Source organism: Acomys russatus, chromosome 1, assembly GCF_903995435.1.
Source record: "Acomys russatus chromosome 1, mAcoRus1.1, whole genome shotgun sequence".
Classification (NCBI taxonomy): domain Eukaryota; kingdom Metazoa; phylum Chordata; class Mammalia; order Rodentia; family Muridae; genus Acomys; species Acomys russatus.
In genome coordinates, this window is record NC_067137.1 from 109661179 (window position 1) to 109686052 (window position 24874).

The 24874-nt window shown below is 43.5% G+C and overlaps 1 protein-coding gene across 3 annotated transcripts in view; it reads right to left on the bottom strand.

Annotated features, from left to right (window-relative positions):
* The window catches only part of Ppp4r3a (protein phosphatase 4 regulatory subunit 3A), a 47838-nt gene extending 25621 nt beyond the window's left edge, over window positions 1-22217 (bottom strand). Inside the window, exons 1-4 of one of the 3 annotated variants that reach the window (XM_051150561.1) lie at window positions 21822-21969; window positions 8275-8354; window positions 7246-7301; window positions 1595-1693 (exon numbers count right to left, since the gene is read on the bottom strand). Coding sequence is in view for 2 of the 3 variants with exons in the window: in XM_051150551.1 (XP_051006508.1) it covers window positions 1595-1693; window positions 7246-7301; window positions 21822-21963 (297 nt within the window). In the remaining variant the exon portion in view is untranslated. Of the gene's footprint in view, window positions 1-1594; window positions 1694-7245; window positions 7302-8274; window positions 8355-21821 lie in introns of all 3 variants that reach the window. The other 2 variants (XM_051150551.1, XM_051150555.1) reach the window with 2 other exon arrangements.
* Between the last annotated feature and the right edge of the window lie 2657 nt (window positions 22218-24874).

The following is a 24874-nucleotide window of genomic DNA, read 5'->3' on the forward strand; positions in this document are numbered from 1 at the left end:
GATCAGGACCGACCTGGGCTACACGTTTTAAGACGACTTATGAAAAGGCACAGTAAAGATGAGACTATAATCAAAGGAGAGCCAAGGAGGACAGATACAAATCCAGCCCAGGTTTACTACTTTGAATATTGGCACGCAGGCAGAGGCTTACACTGAATGTTAAAAGAAGAAAACTGTGCCATTTGCAGTAACATGGGTGAACCTGGGGAAAGTTCAGCTACATAAAATAAGAAAAGCTCAGGATTTCACTTATATGGAAGCCAGGAAAGATGAGCTTTGGAAACAGGAGTAGAATTCTGGGTATCAGGGGCTAGATGTGGGTTATTTGAGAATGGGGTTATTGTATACCATAATTATTCACAATTTATCTATAAGTTAAATAAAATGAATAAAAAGGTATTAAACATCATTAGTCACCAAGAAAACACAAAACAAAATATCAAGATTTCATCTCATATTAATCAGAATGGCTAACATTAAAAAAAAAAAAAAATGACAGCAGATGGTGGCAAAGATGTAGAGGAAACATTGCTGGTGGGAACATAAACTAACACAGTCACTATTGAAATCAGTACAGAGGTTCTTGGGGGGAAAAGCAAACAAACTAAAAATAGAGCCACCACATGATGGGAGTTTTAACACTCGTAAGTAAACATTTGAAGGAATTTAAGTCAATAAATCACAGATACAAATATGTCCATGTTTACTACACTATTTAAAACAATCAAGATAAGGAGCCAGCCCAGAAACACATCCACATCATCACCAGGTGGATGGATAAAGCCCCCCCCCCCTCTCTCTCACACACACACACTGGAGTTTTACTCAGTTGTAAAGAATGAAATGTCATTTGTAGATAATGGAAGCAACTAGACATCATCAGGTTAAATAGATTAGACAAGACAGACAAGCATGCTTCTTATGGAGAGGATTCAGGATTAATAGAACATGAAAGTAGACTAGGGCCTTTATGGGTAAAGAGGGATTTTGTCTTTTCAAGACAGCGTTTCTCTTTATAGCCCCAGCTGTCCTTGAACTCAGAATTGTGCCTGCCTCTGCCTCCAGAGTGCTGGGATTAAAGGCATGTGCTGCCACGACCAGCAAGTCTGCTCTTCTTGCAACTGTCCCCAGCTCGGATGTCCATCCTTCCTCTTGCTCAGGCCAAAACTTGTGTCCCTCTTGGCTCCCTCTTTGCTTTCTACGCTGCCTTCAGGAGAGCCTAGCTTGCCTCTCACTGCCCCTCATCTCTCAACTGGGGAACCAACACCCCCCTGCCCTGTTGCCCCACTTTATCCTTAGCATAACCCTGAGGAAGGAGATCTTAAGGGGGAAACAAGTTAGGTAATGGAGAATAAGAAAGATAAACTACATGTTTTCTTTCATAGGCAGAATCTAGACTTCAACACATGACAAAAAGCAGGACTACATGAGGAAAAAAGGGAACTGGGGGAGGAGGGACAAGGGACAGTAATGGGGGCATTAAAAATGCACAACAATGTACTTATACTTAAATATCATTAAGAAACCCACTATCTTGTTTACTGAGTGAAAAATTATTAAAGACAGTGTATTGTTTCTCTATTCTTATAATTACCTGACATATTTTCTCCCAGATTTCATCGCATCCAGCTTTTTCTTGAAAGCTAAGGGCCAAGTCATAATTTTCTGCTTCAGACCATACAATCAGAGTATCCTTTGGGGGAAAAAGTCTGAATGATTACATGCGTTATCACAAACTCTTCAAGGTATATATATAGCAAATAAAGCAACAAGGCAACAGGAATTCAGAACACCATCTTTTACATTTCCAACACTGCTACTAGTAATAATCAATGCTTTTTTACACTTCACTCTGTCAAATATACACGTGAAGCAATGTTTTAAAAACAACAGAAGTCTGGGGCTGGAGAGATGGCTCTTCCAGAGGACCTGGGTTCAATTCTTGGCACCCAAATGGCAGCTCATAGCTGATTTTTGTTTTGTTTTGGGTTTCTTTTTTTTTTTTCCCCCCTCGAGACAGGGTCTCTCTGTGTAGCCTTGGCTGTTCTGGACTCACTTTGTAGACCAGGCTGGCCTCAAACTCACAGCGATCTGTCTCTGCCTCCCGAGTGCGTGCGCCCCAACGCCTGGCTTCCTGGCTGTTTATAACTCCAAGATCTGGCACCCTCACACAGACATACATGCAGGCAAACCATCAATACACATACAAATAAATAATTTTTTAAAACCTGTAAGTTTGGCCAATATATGAAAACACTGTAAAATGTATACAGAATACTTACATACTAAAAAACCAAAACTACTGTACAAAGACACAACACATAGACACATTTTTTTAAAGGCTCATCTTTATTTTATGTGTGTTGGTGCTTTTCTCTGCATGCTTGTGCACATTTGTGCAACACCTATGGAGGCCAGAAGAGGGTTCTGGATCCCCTAGAGTTGAAGTTACAGGTGGTTATGAGCCACATGTAGGTGCTGGAAACAAAATCCAGTCCTCTGGAAGAGCAGCCTGTGCTCTTAATTGCTGAGCCATCTTTCCAGCCCCCATAGTGTTTTATAGTCTTATTAAAATGCTCAACAAGAAGTCTACATAAAGGATTAATAAAACCTGCCCCACCCCCAGCTGTCAACAGCTGTTCTTTACCTGTAGCTTCTTCGGTCTCTGAAATTATTGGCTAAACCAGGCATGAATGAACCCTGTCTCTAATCCAACACTTAGGGGGCTGAGGTAGGTTGACTGCCTTGAGTTTTAAGCTAGCAAGGGCTATGTAAGTCCTAAGCCATGCTACACTACAGTGTAAGATCTGCTTTCAAAACAAATATGGTTAAATCTGTAACATGTAATCGGCTATGGTGGCGCACACCTCTAATCCCAGTGTTCGGGGAGGCAGAGGCAAGTGGCTTGCTGTCAGTTCAAGGACAGTCTGATCTACAAAGTGAGTCCAGGAGAGCCAAGGCTACACAGAGAAACCCTGTCTCGAACAAAAACAAGTAACAGATGAGCCTCTTATTTCTTTACACAGAGGTTTTCAATACTTTCATAAAGGCACCATGCTTCAAGGAACAGCACATTCCCAGCTTCTACCACCCTTTCCTCCCATTCCAATAGGGCTTTATTTTAAAATCTTTAAAATCTTTAAATTTTAAGAGAGACGGCTTACTGTTTAACATTTGTTGTTCTTGTAGAGGAGCCAAGTTTAGTTCCCAGAACTCATATGGTAGCTCACAACTGTCTGTCACTCCAATTCCATGGAAGCCAATGCCCTCTTCTGACCTCTACAGGCAACAACCATACATGTGGCACACATATATGCATACATGCAATATGTCATACAGTGCTGCTCCTGCAGACCAGCTCCGGGAACAGTGGAGAGAAGAGAGGTGGATCCGAGGTAGGAAGAATTGAGCAGGCCGTGAACAGCTGGTTAAGGTAAACCAACCTTTGGTTGAACAACTAGCTAGAGGGACCAGCTGTTGAGGAGTGGTTAAGGAATGGAGGAAAAAGAAATACTCAGATACTCAGGCATATGCGGCACAAGCTGAAGGTCTTAAAGCCCAGGAGAACTTTATTCTCTGGCTCTCTATCTGTCTCTGTCTTGCTTGCTGTCTGACTGACTCCTTGCTGTTCTCTTACTTTTCTATCTCTCTTCTTGCTTGTTGTCACCTCAAATCTGTTACAATATAGATAAAAATTTATACTGTGGAGCATGGTGGGGCATGTCTTTAATCCCAGCACTCAAGGAGGCAGAAGCAGGCAGATCTATGTGAGTTCAAGGCTAGCCTGGGCTACAAAGTGAGCCCAAGACAGCCAAGGCTACACAGAGAAACCCTGTCTTGAATGCCACCCCATCCCCCCCAGCCCCCCCCAAAACCACCAAACCAAACAAGCACATGTGTGTTGTGGAAAAGATTAAGCTTTGTCACAGGTGGAAACAGTCTTGGAGGGCTTTACCCTTGGGGCACCCCATGAATACCTTGTGACACACTGAGTGGAGCCATCCTGGGCCTAGAATTCAGGAAGCAGACCTGGGAACCCCAACTGGGCTATTGTTTTTCTAATTGACCCTCTACAGGAGAAGGAGACCGCCCTTCCCATGTGACTCAGGCAGGTGGAGAGGAGAACAACAGGTTAAGCCCTGGCTTGGGCGCGTGTGGAGCAGCGAACAGGCCAGATCAGCACAGAGGGGCCAGAGAGACACCTAAGGACCTGTCTCGTGGAACGGATACCAGAAGGTTCACTCTTTTGTCCCTTTAACTTTTTTTCCTTCTTGTGTAAGCTAGTTGGGTTGTATAATAAAGTTTAATTGTTAAAAAACAGAGCCAACAGTGTGTTGAGGGAATGAGCACTATGGATATACATGTGGAAGACACAAGACAGTCTGTGACAGTCTGTTCTCTCCTCCCACCATGTAGATGCAGGAGCTTAAACTCCAGGTTGTTGGGCTGGACAGCAAGCACTTTTACTGGCTGAATCATCTTACTAGTTCCAGAATTTAATTTTGAAAAAGGGTCTTATAGTATTGCTCTAGGTGGCTCTGCACTGAGCTGAGTAGTTAAGATTACTGGTGTATGTGCCTCAGTATCTAGTTCAGAAGCCTGTATTCTTAAAAGGCTGGGAGAGTTAATAAACAAGTCCAACATCAAAACAAAGGGTCCAATGAACCTGTGTGCCCACAAGGCCTACAGCAGGAATTAGCTTTGTAAACTGGAGAAAGCTTTCAGGATGAACTGCTCCTTTGACTGTGACACTTGAGCTGCTAGGCTCAACCAGAAGGAGCCTAAATGTGGGTTTTTAAGGATACATCAAGTGGCAATCCTCTGCACCAACAAGGAGCATCAAACAGTTTCTAGAGCTAATAAGCTAGAGATCCTGAACCTGCCTTACCCTTGAGTCAAGAGTCCAGGTAGACTTCCACATCGACAGGCTAGAATAGTGGGCTCCCTCTACCTAACCTCTGGGATGTCTTCCTCAGAAGGCCAGCCTGTGCTCTGGATGCATAAAGGAAAGTGCCCAGCCCCATTTGACAGTCTGGAACAGGAGTCCTTTGTCCTGGGCCAGCCTCAACCCGAAGACTGAGGTTTCTCCCAGGGATCCATGAAATTCTCCTCAACCCTAGAAGCCTTCAAGGATTAAGATAGATCGGGAAGGACCAGATTCCACTGAGTACTTGAGCCGAGTAATGTCTGCCTCTTGACTGCTGTTGTCCCAACCGGATAAGCCCACGGTCCTTATCAATCAATGTCTCCATACCCTCCTCATGTTGCTCAGGAACATTTCTGCCAAGTTTTCAGTTTAACAGCAGTGTTGGGGCTAGCGTGTCTATTTCCTTCATGACTGCTGCCCTTGAACTCTCTAAGCACCTACCTGTTCTCCCCAACACCTCACACTGTTTCCATGTTCTATGGCTAAAATAGGATCAGGCTGTCCAGGCGTGTCTGCCTCAGCCTCCCGAGTACTGAATTACAGGTATGTAGGTACCACCAGCATAGTTAACTTTACGCTTGTTCTACGCCCCCACTGAGTTATGTTTGTCTGTTTTATTTTTCTGTTACAAGGCCTCAAACTTTATAGCTGAGGCTCATGATTCTGCTATCCTGGAATCAAGTGCTAGGCTCATAGGCATGTGCCACCACACCCAGCCCTGACCAATACTAACGTCCTTCTAGACTCATTTTAATACTTAATGATAAAGCAAAGTATTTCTTTATGTGTTAGAAAGAAATTTTTTAAAAAGTACAGTTTCAAACTGAAGTTATTTTAAAAATCCTTTAACAGCACTCTAAGGCCCTACTGAGGCTATAACAGACTCCTAGCTATAAAATATTGTTCTAGAGGACAATCTAACATTCTGTCTGCAAGAGCACCTATGATAATAAAAAAGGGAACTTTAGCCACTTGGCTATGTTAACAGTAGTTGATTATTACAGCAATGGTTGCTTTTTCCTTCATGAAAAAAGGAAGAAATGGCTACTTTAATTTTAGAGAACCATGTATTGCTAGAATACCTGTAATATGAACTCAGCTTTAGGCGGCTTTTCTTCTTTTTGATTTAAAGTTGTGGCTGAGGACTAAGGAGAGAGGCTTAATGGGTAAAAGCACTTAGCTTTCAAGCCTGAAGAGGCCTTCAGAATCCAAGGCAGAAAGAGTGGACTGACACCGAAGTTGTCCTCTGACCTCCACGTGTACTAGCGCTCATACTCTCACACAAAGTAAATAAAATGAATTGAAAGAGTGGGGGGACACCCCAAAATCAGTAACGTGTGTGTGTGTAGAAATGGTTAGGAGCACTTGTTGCATAACCACGAGGACCCCAGTTCAGATCCCAGCAGGCATCTCAGACACCTGTAACTCCAAGGGATCCACCATTCTCTTCTAGCTCTGAAGGTACCTGAATACATGCAAGCGCGCGCGCGCACACACACACACACACACACACACACACACACACACACACACATAAATAAAACACCTAAGTGAACACATGCTTATCAGCCTGCAAGAGACAGAGTTCTTTTATCAGCATCAGAAAGCAAAATACACCAAGGCTAGAGAAGGTTCAGTAGCTAAGAGCACTTGCTGTTGCAGAGGATCTAGGTTCAATTCCCAGCACTCACACAGCAGTTTACAACTATTCCAAATTCCAAGTTCATGGGAGCTAATTCTCTTCTTCTGATTGATACCTAACTCCCGAGGAAACCAGTCATGCACATGCTACCCAGACATACATTCAAGCAAAATATACATACACTTACTTAAAACAAACATACATCACCTTTTAATCATATATAGACTGGTAGAAATCGTAGACCGGACATTCAAAATGGCTCAGGATATAAGTGACGGTTGCCACCAAGTTTGACAAACCAAGTATGATTCTCAGAATAGAGAAAATCAGCTCCCTCAAATTGTTCTCTGACTCCACAGGTCCGAGATACACACAAACACAAAATACTTTTTAATTATCAGTTTGGTAAAATGTTGTAATCTGTTCTGATTTTCTTATTGTAAGGAATCAAGTTAGCCAGGTATGGTGGCACATGTCTTTAATTCCAGCACTTGGGAGGTAGAGGCAGGCAGATGATGTGGGTTCGAGGCCAGCCTGGTCCACAATGTGAGTCCAAGACAGCCAAGGCTACATAGAGAAACCCTGTTTTGAAAAACCAAAAGGAATCAAATGGTAAACTATTCAATTACCAAACTGAAAAGATAATGCACAATACACAACATTTTCACTTATTTACCTGTTGTTTCTGGTATGCAGTGTTAGGATTTATTTTGGACTCTAGAAGAAGAGAACCTATAAAACAGGGAAAAAAACTGTTATTGCAAAACAGAAAAATCAGATTTCCTTATATATACACATGCTTATTTTCTCAGTTAGTTACATGTATACCTTCACAGTTAAGAAACAAATGTTCAGTAAATGTAATTTGAGGTTGGCCAGATGATGGCTCAGCAGGTAAAGTGTTCTCTGCAAGAGCCTGATGACTTGGGTTTGATCCTGGAACCCTCCGTGGAAGAGAACCAACCACTTCTCAAAGCTATCCTCTGACCTCTACATGTGCACCTTGGCACAAAGAGCTATTCTCACATATACAAACAAAACAATGAATACAATAAAAACTTAAATACACTAACTTATAGCTTAAGAAACACACTTGCTTTTTGGGATTTTTGGTGGTAGTACAGGTTAAGACCAAGTCTCAAGCATTTGAAACAGATACACTAAACTACGTAGCAAATATACTTTCAATTTTTGTCTTTTTTTAAAAAACAGGACAGGCACGATACTATGAGGAATGAAGACTGGGAAGCAATAAAAATCTAGCCATTTGGTGGGTGTGGTGGTACACACCTATAACCCCAGCACTCTGAGAGGCAAAGGCTGGCAGATCTCTGTGAGTTCAAGGCCAGCTTGGTCTACAAAGTCCAAGACAGTCAAGGCTACATAGAAAAACCCTGTCTTGAAAAAAAAAATTTTTTTTAATCAACAAGTAACAACTGTACATATTTGCACAGCACAATATTTCAATAAATAACTTACTGACCTCAATCAAATTAATAACGTTTCTATACCATTGTTTTGTTTGGAACCTAAGATAACCTGGGGTTAATAATGTCTGATATGCTGTAGGATTTACAGAATACTTTTAAATAAGGATCTTAATACACTGTAACCAGTGTGGTGGAAAGAATTCACATCAAGCATTAAGTAGCTATCTAAGTTAACTCAAAACTACATATGAAGGAGAGGTAGGTTTCCAGGTCACCTTCAGAAGCCTCGATTTTCTATTTCTTTCTTCTACTTTTTTTTTCTTCTATTTTTTCCGTCCTTCCCGTTGTGTTCTCACTATGTAACACAATAAAAATTATGATTCTCATACCTCAGTCTTTTGAACAGCTCTGACTGTGAGCATCCACCATTTCTACCTCACATCTCATCGCCCAGTTCTAGTTGGAGACAGAGTATCTCTAAAAAGAAGTTTTGGCTTGAGAAATAAATAATTTTTCTCTGCAGCTGTCCTTCTCCCTTCTCACATTACACGTTACAGTTGCTTCACACATTCCAAACAGTGGCTAGACAGTTGACAAAGAGCCAGTGCTTACTACTTCCACATTCACTTTGTCCTTATGCTAAATGCACTTAGTAAATGTATAAGCAACCTTTCACTATCGGCTCAGAGCAGTGCAAAGTAAGATCAGCCATACATTAGCATTCACCGACTCAGAAAGGCTCCATTAAAGCCTCTTATCCTCTCAGAATTTAAGGTAACTAAACATTTGCTTACCCACCCACCAAATCCCAGCTCTTTAGTCTTTTTTCTTTTGTGCCCCTTCCTAATTTCTGGCTTACTGGGGTGCAGACAAGAATTACCGTAATTTGGGGGGGAGGGGGTGTTAATTGCCTTTCTTTCTCCAAACTTTTGCCAAATTATAAAAAATTCCCAGTGCATTTAATTCTATTCACAATTTTCAGATTTTTGTTTTACAGATTAAGACCCACATCAGTGATACACCACAGGAAAAATGCAGGCAAATTAACAGATATTTAGAACTTCTGAAAATGGTAAAGTCATAGGAAAAGACACAGCTTGGTGGCATTGTACATCCTTAGCATGTACAAGGCTCAGTTCAATCCCCAGTACTAAGAAAATAAACAGATCCTGCCCCAGTTAACTATCTTTGTATTTTTCCAGTTCCTTTACTAGAACAAAAATTGAATTTTATTATTTTCCACTAAGATGATGTTCAGGCATATATGCAATTATACATAAAATGGTTTCTATGGGAAAAAGCAGGGAGCTAGTAAGATGGCTCAGCAGATTCAAGCATGTATGTCTCTTTCAAAGGACACAAGTTCAAATCCTAACACCCACCTCTGGCTCCAGGACTCTGTCTATACCAGCACTCATGTGCTCACCACTCCCTCCCCTACACACACTAAAAATATTTGGGGGTGGGAGGGGTTGAAACAGGGCTTCTTTAATAGTCCTGGCTGTCCTGGCACTCTGTAGACCAGTCTGGCCTCAACACTCAAGAGAGATCCACCTGTCTCAGCACCCTGAGTGCTGTGATTAAAGGCACTCGCTACCACGCCGGCTTAAAATAAATCTGAAGCATAATCTAGCTCAACAAAATCCGTTATGAATTACAACTTGAATCCTCAAAAGCAATCCATCTACATTTTGGGAGCTAGAAGTTAGCCAGAGATACACAGCAAGACTATCTGAAAACAAAACAAAACAACAATGTAAGTCTAGAAAAAGTACAAGAATTAAAACCAAAACCTACCCCCCCCCCAAAAAAAACCCAAACAAACGAACAACAACAATAAAAAACAGCCAAAAGCCGAACCAGCCAACCACCCACCCATCGCCACCACAAGAACCCCAGGTGTTTTTAAAAAAGAAACTTCTATTTTAAGGGCTAGGGATAGAACTCACTGGCAATGCTTGCCTACTAGATGAGGCCCTAGGTTCAACCCTCAGCACCACAATTTTATTTTAGAAGAGGTATTAATTATATCTAAAGGTAGAGAGTTGAACAAAGAAAAATGTTCTAAAATTAGATCGAGGTAATGGCTACAACCTTGGGCTACCTTAAAAATTAAACTATGGTTTTGGGTTTGGGTTGTTGAGTTATTTAACATGTTCGAATTGCTTTTAAAGTGGAAACTAGAGAGCAGTTAAGAACCCAGGTGTGGTGGCGCACTCCTTTAATCCCGGCACTGGGGAGGCAGAGGCAGGCGGATCACTGTGAGTTCGAGGCCAGCCTGATCTACAAAGTGAGTCCAGGACAGCCAAGGCTGCACAGAGAGACCCGGTCTCGAAAAACCAAAACAAGCCAACCCAAACCAGGTTCAATTGCCAGAACCTACATGGCAGTTCACAACCATCTACAACTCCAGTTCAGGGAATCTGACAAATCTCTTCTGGTCTCCAAGGACACTACAATCCCATGGTACATAGACATATATTCATAATACATACACACATGCATACATGCATACATACATACATATATAAAATCACACCCCAAAAGTGCAAAGATACTGGTGACATATCAAGAGAGAAACTGCCAAACGTTATGTAAATGCTGTTATGACGTGAAGTAGATTTCCTACAGAGGAAAGATATCCAATATACCACAATACCATTGTCTAATCTCAGAGGTCACAGATAAATGTTAGTGGGGGTTGGGGAGTGGAAGCTACTGAAATGTGTTCTTCCTATAAAAAGACAAGTGCCTTTCCATAGGAGAATGGGATTCTAAATAAATCATGTGGTATGACTGATAAGCAAACCTCACCTAGCGGTAAACTTAAGAAGTTAAAGCACTGGAGAGATGGCTCAGTGGTTTAGAGCACTGGCTGCTCTTTCAGAGGTCCTGAGTTCAATTCCCATCAACATAAAATAAATAAATCTTCTAAAAAAGAAAAAGGTTACAGCAGGACCTGTATTTTCACTCAAGGAAGTCCTAAGAATGTCCTGGATAAGCTTTAATATCTGTGTTTATACTGTGTCAACTGTCACCAATGAAGTTACTAAAGAAGTTGTCAAGCTGGTACTTATAATCCAATGTCAAAGGCATGTCCAACTTCATGGACTTTAATGAAAATGGGATGCTCCAAAAGTTAAAAGAAAAATAATTTGCCAGGTGTGGTGGTGCGCACCTTTAATCAGAGCACTTGAGAGGCAAGGCAGGTGGATCTCTGTGAGCTCAAGGCCAGCCTGGCCTACAAAGTGAATCTAGGACAGCCAAGGCTACACAGAGAAACCTGTCTCGAAAAACAAAACAAAAAACAAAAGCAAAAAAAGGAAAATAATTCATATATTTTAACATATACTTCTATTTGACACAGAATAACTGAATTTGTGGCTATCCTAGGCTACATAGTAAACACTTGCTCTAAAAACAACAAAAGGCATATGGACTTTGACACTGCTTTAGTAAAACATGAACCACTGGAATAAACTGTAGATTTTTGGTTGGCTCGTTTCTTGAGTTAGGTTCTCATTAGGTGTGTGGTGGTTGGCTTTGAAATCATTTGTAGTGCAAGCCACCTACAAATTCCTGAATCTCCTGCCTTATCCTCCCAAATGCTGGTATTTCAGGTGTGTCACCATAATGGGTGTAAGGGGAAAAAAATCTATAAGCAAGTATTATGCTTATTTGCTTTTATGCTGAAGGTATTCTGATTTTGGTTATATCCTTTCTCCTGAAAGTCTCCTATTTTATAATTCAAGTAGTTTCAGACATACCCAACCCATCAGCTAGAAGCTCCTTTTTCTCCAGTCTTCTCAAAGCTCTCCACATGTCTAATCCATGCGTCCACGCACCATCCAACCATCAAACTCTTTTATTCAAAAGCCAGGGCTCAGAAGACGGGTCAGTAAAGTAACTTTGCATGCAACCATGAAAATTTGAATTTTCCAAAAGCCTGGCATAGCAGCACACTTTTGTAATCCCAACATTGGAAGAGTAGACATGAATCCCTGGTGTGTGCTCGCCAGCCAGCCAGCCACTTTAGCCTAACCCACAAGCCCCAGACTGATGTAGAGAACCTGTCTCAAAAACGCTGGCACTTGACTGTTTGAAACGTGTCTCTAGCTATTACTAAATGTCCTATGTTGAAGACTGGTAATAAACATGAACCGAAAAAAGAAAAGGCACGAAATATTGTTTAGTGGTAGATTTAACTTAGCATGTGCAAGTCCCTGGTTGTGATACCCAGAACTGAACGGGAGAAAAAATTTAAAGAAACATACACACCTGGCTTGGCAGCTCCTAAAAGAGTGGAGGCACACCAGCACATCCAATGCCAGCCATTTAATCCCTACTAACAATTATTTTTCAGATACCAAGCCCTTTTTCATTTTCTTTTCAACCTTCTCAGTAATGTTATAGAGCCAGGACAACAGAAAGGGGGGAAATTGCCCAAAGTTGAAGCATTTTATCACCATCCCCAAAAGCCTGAGTAAAATAAGACCATTTAGAACAGTGATTCTCAACCTGTGGGTCTCAACCTCTTTATAGCAAATCTGTCTCCAAAAATACTTACATTAAAATTCACAACAATAGCAAAATGATCCTTAGCAGAAGGGTTCAAAGGCTCTCATCAAAAGCAACACAGGCTTCTGGCAAAAGGAACTTAATAGTCTGCAGTAAGCTTTCAGGACAGTCCTTCCCCACTCCAACTCCCAAAACAACACAGGCATGTGATACACAACATCTTTCCCAGCAGTTGGTTTTTGTTTTGATTGATTGATTGATTGATTGATTTTTGAGACAGGGTTTCTCTGTTTTAGCCTTGGCTGTCTAGGACTCACTTTGTAGACCAGGCTGGCCTCAAACTCACAGCAATTCTCCTGTCACTTGCCTTCCAAGTGCTGGGACTAAAGGTGTGCATCACCACGCCTGGTTTATCCCAGCAGTTGGGAGGGAGAGGCAGGTAGATAGATGTCTTTGAGTTTGAGGATTGTGTTTCAGGACATGCAGATCTACATAATAAGAGAGACCCTACCTCAAAAAAACCAAAAGAACAAAAAAACAAAACCAAAAACAAACAAAAACAAAAAACAGAACAAAACCCAACAACACAAAAGAAAAACACATCTAACCATTATTGTGTTAATAATCAAACATTATTTTCAACGGAATAGTTATCTAAGTCTTTGTTTCTTTTCTTTCTTTCTTTCTTTCTTTCTTTCTTTCTTTCTTTCTTTCTTTCTTTTTGGTTTTTCGAGACAGGGTTTCTCTGTGTAGCCTTGGCCATCCTGGGCTCACTTTGTAGACCAACCAGGCTGGCCTTGAACTCACAGCGATCCGCCTGCCTCTGCCTCCCGAGTGCTGGGATTACAGGGTTTCTCTGTGTAGCCTTGGTTGGCCTGGACTCACTTTGTAGACCAGGCTGGCCTCAAACTGGATATACCCGCTTCTGCCTCTGAGTACTGGAATTAAAGGAGCGTGCCATCACGCCTCGCTTCAATTTTAGTTTCTAATATGTAAGTATTAATGGATAAAACCCAAATGAATTGTGTGGGATCCTCAAAGTAAGAACGAAGGTATTCTAAGTGAAATTTTAAGAAATGCCACCGAAAGGGTACTGCACAAATACACAGAATGGAATATTAAGCCTCTTTTATGAGAGGTTTGTATAACTGACAGAGACAGCTGAACTATACTAATATAACAATAACGGATGACCAACAAACGTGGTTCTCAGGAAAGCAACAAAGAAAGTCTCAGAGAACTCTAAACTAATTGGTACACATAATTAAAAACGAAGCCAGGCATGGTGGTGCATGCCTTTAACCCCAGCACTTGGGAGGCAGAAGCAGGCAGATCACTGAATTCAAGGCCAGCCTGGTCTACAAAGTGAGTCGAGGACAGCCAAGGCTACACAGAGAAACCCTGTCTCGAAAAACCAAACCAAACCCTCACACACACAAAAACAAACAAACAAACAAACAAAAACAAAAACCCAACCAACCAAAAATAAATAAAATACAAGCAAACAAATTTTTTTTTTTAAGGTCTAGCAAGCCCCAAGACTAACAGACTCACATGATGGAAAAACTGGCTCCCATGGGTTACCCAATCTCTTCCTGAGCCTGTGTGCACAAACAAATAGCATGTTTTAAAAAAAAATTTTTTTTTTAAAATCTAGGAAAACCAGGAAGAGATGCTGCAGAACCTACATTAGGATAAGGGAGCTGATGGTTTAACCACTGTGTTTCATGCCATCTCTTCGGTGCTATTTTCCTCACTTTTGTTCAGTGTTTTTATAGTAGAGACTTGATAACAGAATTCAAGAAAATCTTTAATGGAGCCCAGGCTGGCGACAACAGGCTACTTGGAAAGTGAGGCAGAAAGAAGCTATGTGAGCAAGTTGAGAGAAACTCATCTCAAAATAGAACCAGCTGGAGAGAGGGCTCAGCAGTTAGGAAGAACATACACTGCCCCTACAGAGGACCAAAGTCAGATTCGCAGCACACACACCACCTGACTCACAACTACCTGCACTTGCAGCTCCATGGGATCTGACTCCTCTGGCACTAGAACTCACTTGCACAGATCTGCACACATACACATGTTTAAAATAATCCTGGGCTGGGGGAAGGCAAGCAAAAAGAAGGCTACTGTTGTGTGTAGCTCAACAGTACAGTGTGTCTGTTATGTAAGACCCAAGTTCACCTCTCAGTGCCTCAAAAAGCTAGTACTGCAAAAACAGAAACCCAAACAACCCCCTCTTCCACACCCACATTTCTTGTTAAGTGTAGAGGGAAAAACTCTGAAAAACTATTCAAAGAATAAAAACGTTAAAATTTATGGTTAGGAAAACAATGCTATGTGTATTCACTGAAAATTTATGTGAAACGCCTAAGCCAATCTCTAGTATACAACTAGCACTTAATAACAACGGTTTGCAATAGGAAGTGGAGCTTTGCCAGTGGTGACCCAGCAGCACATTACAAGCCCTTAGGTCATGACACTGCTTAGTCAGCATTCCATGCAAACTGTCACCACTTCTAAACTTCTAGTACATATACATAACTGGAAAACTTTATGTGGATCTCATATCCCTTCACAAAAGAAGCTGGATCAGTACAGAGTTCTTGGGCTAGGGATGGTGTAGCTCAGTAGAGCATCTGCCTAACATGTACAGGGCAATGTGCCCAACCCCCGTGCTGAGGGTTGGGACAAGCTGAAAATTTCAGAGCTCTCTATCACTAGCATCAACCAATCCAACATCCTCTTCTCACCGCCACGGGCACCACAATTGTGAACATAACCTTCCTTCTCCATAATTAAAGCCAAGGGCTGGAGAGATGGCTCAGCGGTTAAGAGCACTGAATGATCTCCCAGAGGTCCTGAGTTCAATTCCCAGCAACCACATGGAGGCTCACAACCACCTATACTGGAATCTGATGCCCTCTGCTGGCCTGCAGGTGTGCATTCAAAGAGAGCACTCATACATAAAATAAAGTCTTCAAAAATTATTTTAAAAACACAAAAGTTAGGTCAGCCCCCATAATACTCAGATCCCATGAACTACTCCCATCACTGTCTGATGGTCATTAAACTTGTCACATTTAGTTATTAAAGTTTTGGTTAATTTACCACTGCTAAGTCTTCTACAAAGCTGTTGTACACAAATTTTAAAATGTACTTCCTTCAGAGTACCCTACTGACACTGGGCTCTTGACTCTGGATAACTAAACATACATCCCAAAGCTTACTATAGGCAAGATTCTATATGAAGACTGACTTAAAAGAACAGCCATGAAACCACAGATGCTATGCTTCTTATCAGAGCAGCTAAAATAGAAAACAAAAAACAGAAGGAAAACCCTTTCCACCCAAAATACTTCTTTTTGGTTTTTCGAAACAGGGTTTCTCTGTGTAGCCCTAGCTGTCCTGTACTCGCTTTGTAGAACAGGCTGGCTTCAAACTCACAGAGATCGGCCTATCTCTGCCTCTCAGAGTGCTGGGATAACAGGTGTGCACCACCACGCCCAGCACCTGCCTCTTTTTCTAATTATAGTGTGGGTAGTGACAGACTACATAACCAAAGAGTTCTAGAAAATCCCACTAGTCAAGCACAGAATCCAAGTCTCAGTAGTCAGTAAGCAGTGCTACCTTGAATATGTCCCTATTTCTCCTTTCCTTCACGTCTCAATTAACAGAATTCAATCTATTTAATGGTTACACAAGTAACTCAGATGACAGATAAAATTATCTTGAAATGTAAAAATATTTTACAGAGCTTAAAGTAGGGCTGGTAAGATGCTATGCTTCTGCTAAGTCTAATGACTTGAGTGCAGTAGGGACCCACATATTAGGTGACCCTTCTGACCTCCTTGTGCGCGTGCCTGCGTGTATACACACACACACCCTTCTCCTCATAAACAAATGTAATAATAAATAACCTTAAGTAAAACCCAAACATAACACAATTTTTGAAGCCAGGTAGTCCAGACACTTAAGAGGCTGAGGTAGGAGAACCAATCACTTGAGTCCAGGACTTTAAAAACCAGGGAGGAAGGGGAAAAACATTTTTGGTGGGTAAGGTGGAAGGGGTTGAAGATGGTTTTCAATACAGGACAGCAAAGCCTCAAATTGAGAACCATTCTCCTGCCTCAGATTCTGGAGTGGGATTAGAGGTACACCACCATGCCCACTCCAAACACTGTGTGTGTGTGTGTGTGTGTGTGTGTGTGTGTGTGTGTGTGTGTGAAGATTTATTTTATGTGTTCTAGCTGTATGTACACTTGCATGCAAGAAAAGGACATCAGGTTCCAGTGCAGACGGTTGCGAGCCACCATGTGTTTGCTGGGAATTGAACTCATGACCTCTGGAAGAACAGACTGAGTGCTCTTAACCACAGAGCCATCTCTCCAGCCCCAAATACTATTCTTGATATTGTCCAAGCAACCCAGAGCGAAGAACATTGGTATGATTTTATGAGAAGAGGGCGTATTTTTAAGCTAAGGTATAGCTCAGTGTAAAACACTGCCTGGCAAGTATAAGAACACTCTCTTCTGTTTGGAGAAATTCCAACTTTTAACTTTTCTTCACCAATTCTAAAACTGTCTAGGTTTACATTATTATTCATAAGTTAAGAGGGAAATGAAACAGAACACTAAATCTCTGCTGGAACACAGAACTACCATAAAACCCAAGAGAGAAAAAAAAGTAACTCACCTTTATTAAAGAAAAGGGTATGCTTGGGGCTAGAGAGATGATTTGGCAGCAAGAGCATTTACTGCTTTCCACAGAGGACCTGGGTTCAATTCGCAGCACCCACAAGGCGGGCCACAACCATCTATAAATCCAGTTCCAGGGGATCTGACACCCTCTTCTGGCAACAAACACACACATTGTGCATATCTATCTATCCAAATATCCACCCACCCACAACATTCACCACATAAAATAAAAAGACTAAATCTAATTTTAAAAGAGGGGTGTGTTGCTGGGCATGGTGGCATATGCCTATAACCCCAGCTGGGGAGGCAGAGGAAGGTGGATCTCTGAGTTCGAGGTCAGCCTGGTCTACAGAGCGAATTCTAGGACAGTCGGGCTACACAGTGAAACCCTGACTCGAAAAATCAAAAAGAAAAATTAAGCATCTTATTTTTCAGTTTTATGATTTGTTTTTGAGACAAAGCCTTGCTATTTACTATTTAGACAATGATGTCCCAAAACTCAGTATGTAGACCTAGTACTTGGATCACACATACATGCCTCCAGACTCTGCTAAATTCTCAAAAAAAAAAAAAAACTTGAAAAACTCAGATCCATGGAGAAAAAAGAATGTTATCATATATACAATCAATGCTTTTGAAAGATTTATTGGGGAGAATGCAATTGCTGGCGGTCAAGCCCATCCTTGATAATTTTTTAAGTTTCCTTTTCTTTTTTGAGAGTCTCTCATGAAGCCTAAGCTAGAACTAGGGTTACTTCTGCTTTAGCGCCCCCAAACATTCCAATTACAAGGAAGTGTTAGAATTATACATTTGTGCCGCCACACCTATTTCTCTAATTTTAATTTCTACTGGAAAATAACTCACTTTATGGAAAACCAGAAATACTTCCCATTTTGCCAGGCATAACAGCAGATGAAGGGAGGAGGACAGGAGCTCAAGACCAGTCTTGGTTGCGTGAGACCCTGCTGCTCTTATAGTGGATGGGGTTCGGGTTTCAGGACACACATGGTAGCTCATGACAGTGAGGCCCAAGGGATCCAACACCCTCCTCTGACCCTCAAAGGAACCAAGCACGCATGTGGTGCATATACATATATGCAGGCAAAACAATCATATAGACAAAATAAGTATTTTTTAAATAAAAAAAAAAAAAACAAAACCCCTTCATTGTTCATCATAATGAAAAAGTTTTCTTAATTATATGTAACAGAATGGAGAACCATACAATAATGGGTGAGCCAAACTAGTAGTAGACACCATAATTGTAAGCAGCCAGGGTAGGACCCTATCTAAACAAACCAATGACCTCAGGAGAGCCTGGGGTCTGATCTCAGCACCACACAAGGCACAATGGCACAACAAAACTACTCTCGGCACGAGGAAATGGACGCCGATCAGAAACTGAAGGTCATCCTCACCCCATCGCAAATTCAAGAGCAGCCCAGGATGAAATTGTGTTTTCTTTGAAATAGTCTTGGAGGTCAAGAATAAAATAGCATGTAAATAGACCGTATTTACCATCTCAGTTATCTATAAAACATGGCTAATTCTAGTCCCTACATATGAAAATGGCTTTTAAGAATTATGTCTGTAACTACAAGTGAATTGCTTAAAGAGGCCCAGGCACATAGGAGGCCCTCAATAAACTTTGACTATTACTCATCTTATTTAGAATTTACCTGTAAGGGGGAAATGCTTTAGTAATAAATCCTACAATTTTTCTTTGTTTAGGCCTGAATTTGAGATTCTCCTGCCTTTCTACCACACCCAGCTTAAATCCATTCTCTGGAATTAGCTTTCCTCACAACACAAATTTACAAGTAATTATGTTTAGATCCTTTCCCTCTTGTGTAAAAATAAAAGCCATTTTAACTGTTCTAATAAATTAGAACTTCAAAACTCCAAATGGGAGAAAGAATTAGAGGCTATTTCCTAAGTGATTAAAAATATAAAGGGCATAAAAACACCAGACTTTTCAGCCTGGTGGTGGTGGCACACGCCTTTAATCCCAGCACTCGGGAGACAGAGGCAGGTGGATTGCTTTGAGTTCAAAGCCAGCCTGGTCTACAAAGCAAGTCCAGGATGGCCAAGACTACACAGGGAAACTCTGTCTTGGGGAAAAACAAAAAACCACCACCAACAACAACAACAAAACCCAAGCAACAACAACAACACCAGACTTTTACAACACCTTGTTAGGAGAAGAGGGTCTCCAAGACAGTAACAACTTATCCTTTCAGGCTTATTCTTTCAAAAGGTCATTGTAAAACTGGCTGGCTGTGGTAGCTCACTGCCAGTAATCCCAATACTTGAGGGGCTCAGGCAGGAGAATAGCTTTGAGCTGCAGCCCAGCCATAGCTATAGAATGGCTCTAAAACAAAAAACAGACAGGATGGATGAGGTAGTATACGAATAATTCCAGGATGTGGACAGGTAGAGACAGGAGGATCAGAACTTCCAGATTTTTGGCTACACGACATGTTTGATTCCTGCCTGGTACTATAGGAGACTCTGTTCCTCCACCCCCCAAAAGCAACAAAAGGGTCTTTGCATAATCAAATAAGGCACAGTGATATGAAATAAGGTCACATGTATTATTTCTGAAATTCAAGGAACTGATCTAAAGCCTATATATAGTTATAGTTAAAATATCACAACTGAGCCGCTTGTTGGAGGTAGTGGGGTGGAAGATCACTTGCCTAGCATGTTCCAGACCCTGCACTGCATTCCCAGTTACCCCATCCTCAAAATAAGCAGCTAACAACCCTGAAACCCACACTTCCAATTTACTATAAGGAAAGTTTTCCACATGTACAAACAGGTAGAGATAGAGGCTGTGTGACAGTTGCATACACATTCAACTTGAATATTAACCGCCAAGTAAGAAATCAGCTCTAGGTCAGGCAGGAGTGGCAAAAGCCTTTAATCCCAGCACTTGGGGGGCAGAGGCAGGTGGATCTCTGTGACTTCCAGGCCAGGCTGGACTACAGAGCGAGTCCAGGACAGTCAAAGCTACACAAGGAAACCCTGTCTCAAAAAAACAAAACAGAAATGAAAAAGAAAAAGAAGAGAAGAACTCCGCTCTGGAAAATACCTATTGTAATCAGAAAACGTCTTTCAGACCAAGTCTCACTAACTGCCTGCCTGTCACCTTAGAAGAAGAAGAAGAAGAAGAAAAACAAAAACAAACCTGTAGCTTTAAAAACAAAACAATGTTAACTTATGTTGGGTCTCATTATAAAGATCATCTATGGGCACTATACACCAAATTACCATTTTTCAACTCAAATCAATGTTTCTACAATCCTCAATTACAGCCAGAAGACTCTGGCTTTTCATGGATTGAGTTCTGGGTACAGTTCCAAGAAGAAAAATCTTTGAAACAATTTGCAATATTTCAGACATAAAACAATTACAAACAGTTCCCAACTGTAAAACTGCAGATTAATGCAACAAGGTTACCTTACTTATACTCAAAAGAAACAATTTGAGCAGTTTTGCCCAACATGTATATTTTCTTTCATTAAGTGAAACCCACAGAATGTAACTGGAAAATGGAAAACTACGCAGAAACGTAAAATCGTTATTTTGAACAACTTGGTCTTTGGACCCTGAAGACTGTTTCACAAGCAGAAGGGCATACTCAAGTTTTAAAATTATTTCTCCCCACCTGCTCAGTGAGTCAAATGAGGACTATATGCTGAAGCAATCAGAAAAGTTTGCAATAAAATGTTCCAAAGGTTCAGGAGTCCCCACAGTAGAACTACAAAGTCTTCCTTCTTAGCCAAGCGTGGTGGCGCACGCCTTTAATCCCAGCACTTGGCAGGCAGAGGCAGGTGGATCTCTCGAGTTTGAGGCCAGCCTGGTCTACAGAGCGAGTTCCAGGACAGCCAAGGCTACGAAGAGAAATCCTGTGTAGGGTTTCTCGAAAAACAAACAAACAAACAAACAAAACCAAAACCAAAATAAAACCCAGAACAATAATAACAACAACTTGCCTTTCTTATGAAAAGGACAACCAACCCCGGACAAGACACATGCTGTCTTCTCAAGCCAAGGCAGCATTTTCTGTCCGGTAGCGTTGCCAGATTTATAGACTTATAGACCAGTACCGCCAACCCTTAAGATCTTTAAGGTATAGGCGGAAACCGTTTAAAAACAAAACCCGAAAACACCAGAGCAGCGAGCGAGCGCTCTCTCTCCACGTGTGCAACAGCTATTAAACTTCACGAGCTCCAAGCAAGGTTTCACGTCTGCTCCGCGGATTGGCGAACTAAGGGGGCAGACGGTATCCGTTCAAATGCCTTTCTCAAGGTCACGCTCCCGCAAACCCCCACGCCGGGCCGGGGATCCCGGGTCTCTGACCTTTCCGCCCCGGGGAGGCGGCACGGCGCAGCGTGCTCCGCTCTCTCCCATCCTCGGCTCGAACGCTCACCACCACAAGGTTCTCGGGCTAAGGAGACACCTCGGCTACCCCTGCGTAGAGCTCCGCGGGACTTGGGGACCCCGGGGCGGCGCTCCCCGCCCGCCCGCCCGCACCCCCCACCCGCGGTGGTCCCAGGCCGAGCGCCACTGCTCCGCGGGACCCAGGGAGGGCCACTCACCGTCGCTCTCGGCCCTGACGAGCAGGGACATGCCCTTCAGCCGCTCCACGTAGCCGGAGGACACATGGCCGGTGCCCCGGTCGTCCCACTGCCGGTCCTCGTTGAGCGTGTAGACCTTCACCCGCCGCCGGGTGTCGGTCATCCTGCCGGCCGGGGGGCCCCGCCCGAGTGGCCCTCGGGGACGGTGTCCGGGAAAGGCGGGCGGCCGCAGACGGGGGACTCCGGGACCTCAGTGCCGCCGCTGGCCGCCGCGGAGCTGCCCCGCCGCCGCCGCTCGCATGGCCCGCTCCCGGGTCCGAGCCCTGGGCCGCCGCCGCCTCCTTCTCTCGCCGCCCGCTCCTCGGCGCTATTGTCCGGGCCGGATGAGCGCGGCCGCCCAGCAGCCCCGGGCAAGGAAGGCGCCGCGCTGCGCCGCCGTTCACACAAAGGGGCAGCTCGGCTCACAGCCCTGCTCCTGCCTCCGCCATGACCTCCGCAGAGCCGCTTCCCGCGCCGCCGCCGCCTCCGCCTCCTCAGGCCGCCGCCGCCGCCATGTTTTCCTTCCTTGTACCTGGCCCAGCCAACTGCAGCCGGAGCCTTCGCTCCGCTCCTCCCGCTTAAAGCATCCGAAGCCGATGAGCTAGCACTGCCGGGGAGACTCGGAACGCCCCGGGGCCACCCGAGAGCCCCTGGCTCTTCTTACAAGTCGCCTTCTCTACTCCACCGCCTCTTCCGTCTTCCTCACAGAGCCAAAGCCGCCGCCATCTTGGCTCGCCCCTCAAAAGCGGCGCGCGGGGCCACCTAGGCAGTAGCGACAGGGGCGGCCCGCAGGCCCCACCACTTAAAGAGACAGGACCGGAGCCAGCGGCCTCGCTGCGGCGGAGGCCTCGCACCGACGGAGGACGCGGAGCTGCGGGGGTGGCGGGAGCGGAGGAGGCGGGACGCGAGTCGCGCCGGTGACGGACCGGGACTCCCTCGCGATGCCCTGCACGTACTGTCGTGCAAGCGCGGGCTGCGTGTGCGTCCGTCGCACCCTGTATTCGTCATCAGCTCTGCCCTGGGGTGGGAAAAGGGGTGTGGAGTGGGATGGCGCCCTTGCGAGCCAGTCTGGCGTTCTGGACTCTGACCCGGGAGCTCGCCCTTCTCCGTGTGTGCCTTCCCGGACCGCTTTGCAGTCGACCCGGGCTTCCTCCTCCCTTGGGTTGAAATTTGAGAAGCTTCTGGGAAAAGACAGTTTGGACTGCGAGGTCGGCGGGATGCGGTGAGCCACGCACTGGGCCGGGCAAGTCTAAACACTCGGCGCGGTATTCATTGCGTGGCATAGCTCGCAGGGGTCGGTCATTTTGAGCGCTCACCTCACCATACAGAGGCTGCTCTCCTTTCTCTCTTGGTCATCAGAGCTGTTCTTTAGCCGCCCCCCCCAACCCCACTCCTTTTTTAAACAAAACAACACACACCTTGAAGGGCTTGCGAAGATAAATGCAGTACTGTTTGATGAAGATGAATTTTTATTTTTATTTTCTGACACAGGGTCTCACTATGTTGCTCTGACTGCCCTAAGCAACCGATGTGAAAAGCTGGGCCCTTCCTCACCTCCTTCAGATACAAGTGCTTGCACAGGCATATCTGAAAGCATTTGCAAACAAAATTAGGAAACACGTAAAAAACAAACAAACAAAGCAGTTGCTGTTTCTAAAGCCTGGAATGCAGTCGTTTCAAGCATCAATTTGGAGCTCATGGGCTCCAAAAAGATCAAATTATCAATCAGTATGACCCACTGGTATGCTGATTTTTTTTTTTTTTTTTTTTTTTTTTTTTTTTTTTTAAGCTGTGGTTCTCAATCTTCCTACTCCTGTGACCCTTTAATACAGTTCTTCCTGTTGTGGTGACTCCTCCCCCCCCCCCACCAGATTATTTTGTTGCTACTTCCTAACTGTAACTTTGCTATTGTTATGAATCATAATATAAATATATGCCATGCGGAGTGTCTGATATGCAACTCCTACGAAGGGGTCACTTGATGACCAGGGCGTTTGATAACTGCTGGTTTTTGGTTTTGTTTGTTTGCTTTGTTTTTGGAGACAAGAGTTTCTCTGTGTAGCTTTGGCTGTTTTGAACTCGCTTTGTAGACCAGGCTGGCCTCAAGCTCACAGCGATCCGCCTGCCTCTGCCTCCCAAGTGCGGGGATAAAGGACGCGTGCGCTGCACACTGAATAATTCCTTATCTGCCTTAATTCTTTACGCATCAAGCAGGAGACTGTTGTTTTCATCCCTCTGAAACTTTTGCTGGAGGAAAGAAACGAATAAAGCACACCTAGCCAGACTCACGGTGGTTGTCTCCTGTCTTACTCTGATAAAGGAAACCATTTATAAGCTAATTTGTGTCACCTGGAGCCATTCCCCTCTAGAATAACTTTATTCTAAATTGCTATACTCTGGGTCTTCCTAGTCCCTATAAAGTGTATTTTAGAGACTTTGAATCAGGCCAAACCAGAATATGTGTGTCTCAGAATTTCTGAGTAGCCCCTACTCAGCAGAGCTGGGATTAAATAGATATTTTAATACAGATTTAAGCAGGAGTTAAGAGGAAGTGAGGAGCTCACAGAGACATCCTCCAGTACATGAGTTAAGGCTTCTCAAAAACTCAGTTTTAGCGGGGGGCGGGTGGGGGGGTGGGTGATGGCGCACCCCTGTAATCCCAGCACTCAGGAGGCAGAGGCAGACAGATCGCTGTGAATTTGAGGCCAGCCTGGTCTACAAAGCAAGTCTAGGACAGCCAAGGTTACACAGAGAAACCCTGTCTTGAAAAACAAAAAGACTCACAATTTTTGTGGTGGCTTTTTGTTTGTTTTTACTTTGTGCCACAACAGTCAAATACATGATTTGGGCAGGTTTTGAAGTTACTGTCTTCAAAAGATTATTAAGGATTCTAACTGAGATCCTGAGTGGCAACTGACAAGATTACAATTGGTAAGGTAAAACTCTGGATCACAAAGACATGGGATTGTAGGATATCTTTACTGTAGTTAAGATTGACAGTCTGCAGGGCCGGGTGGCACACAGCTTTAATCCCA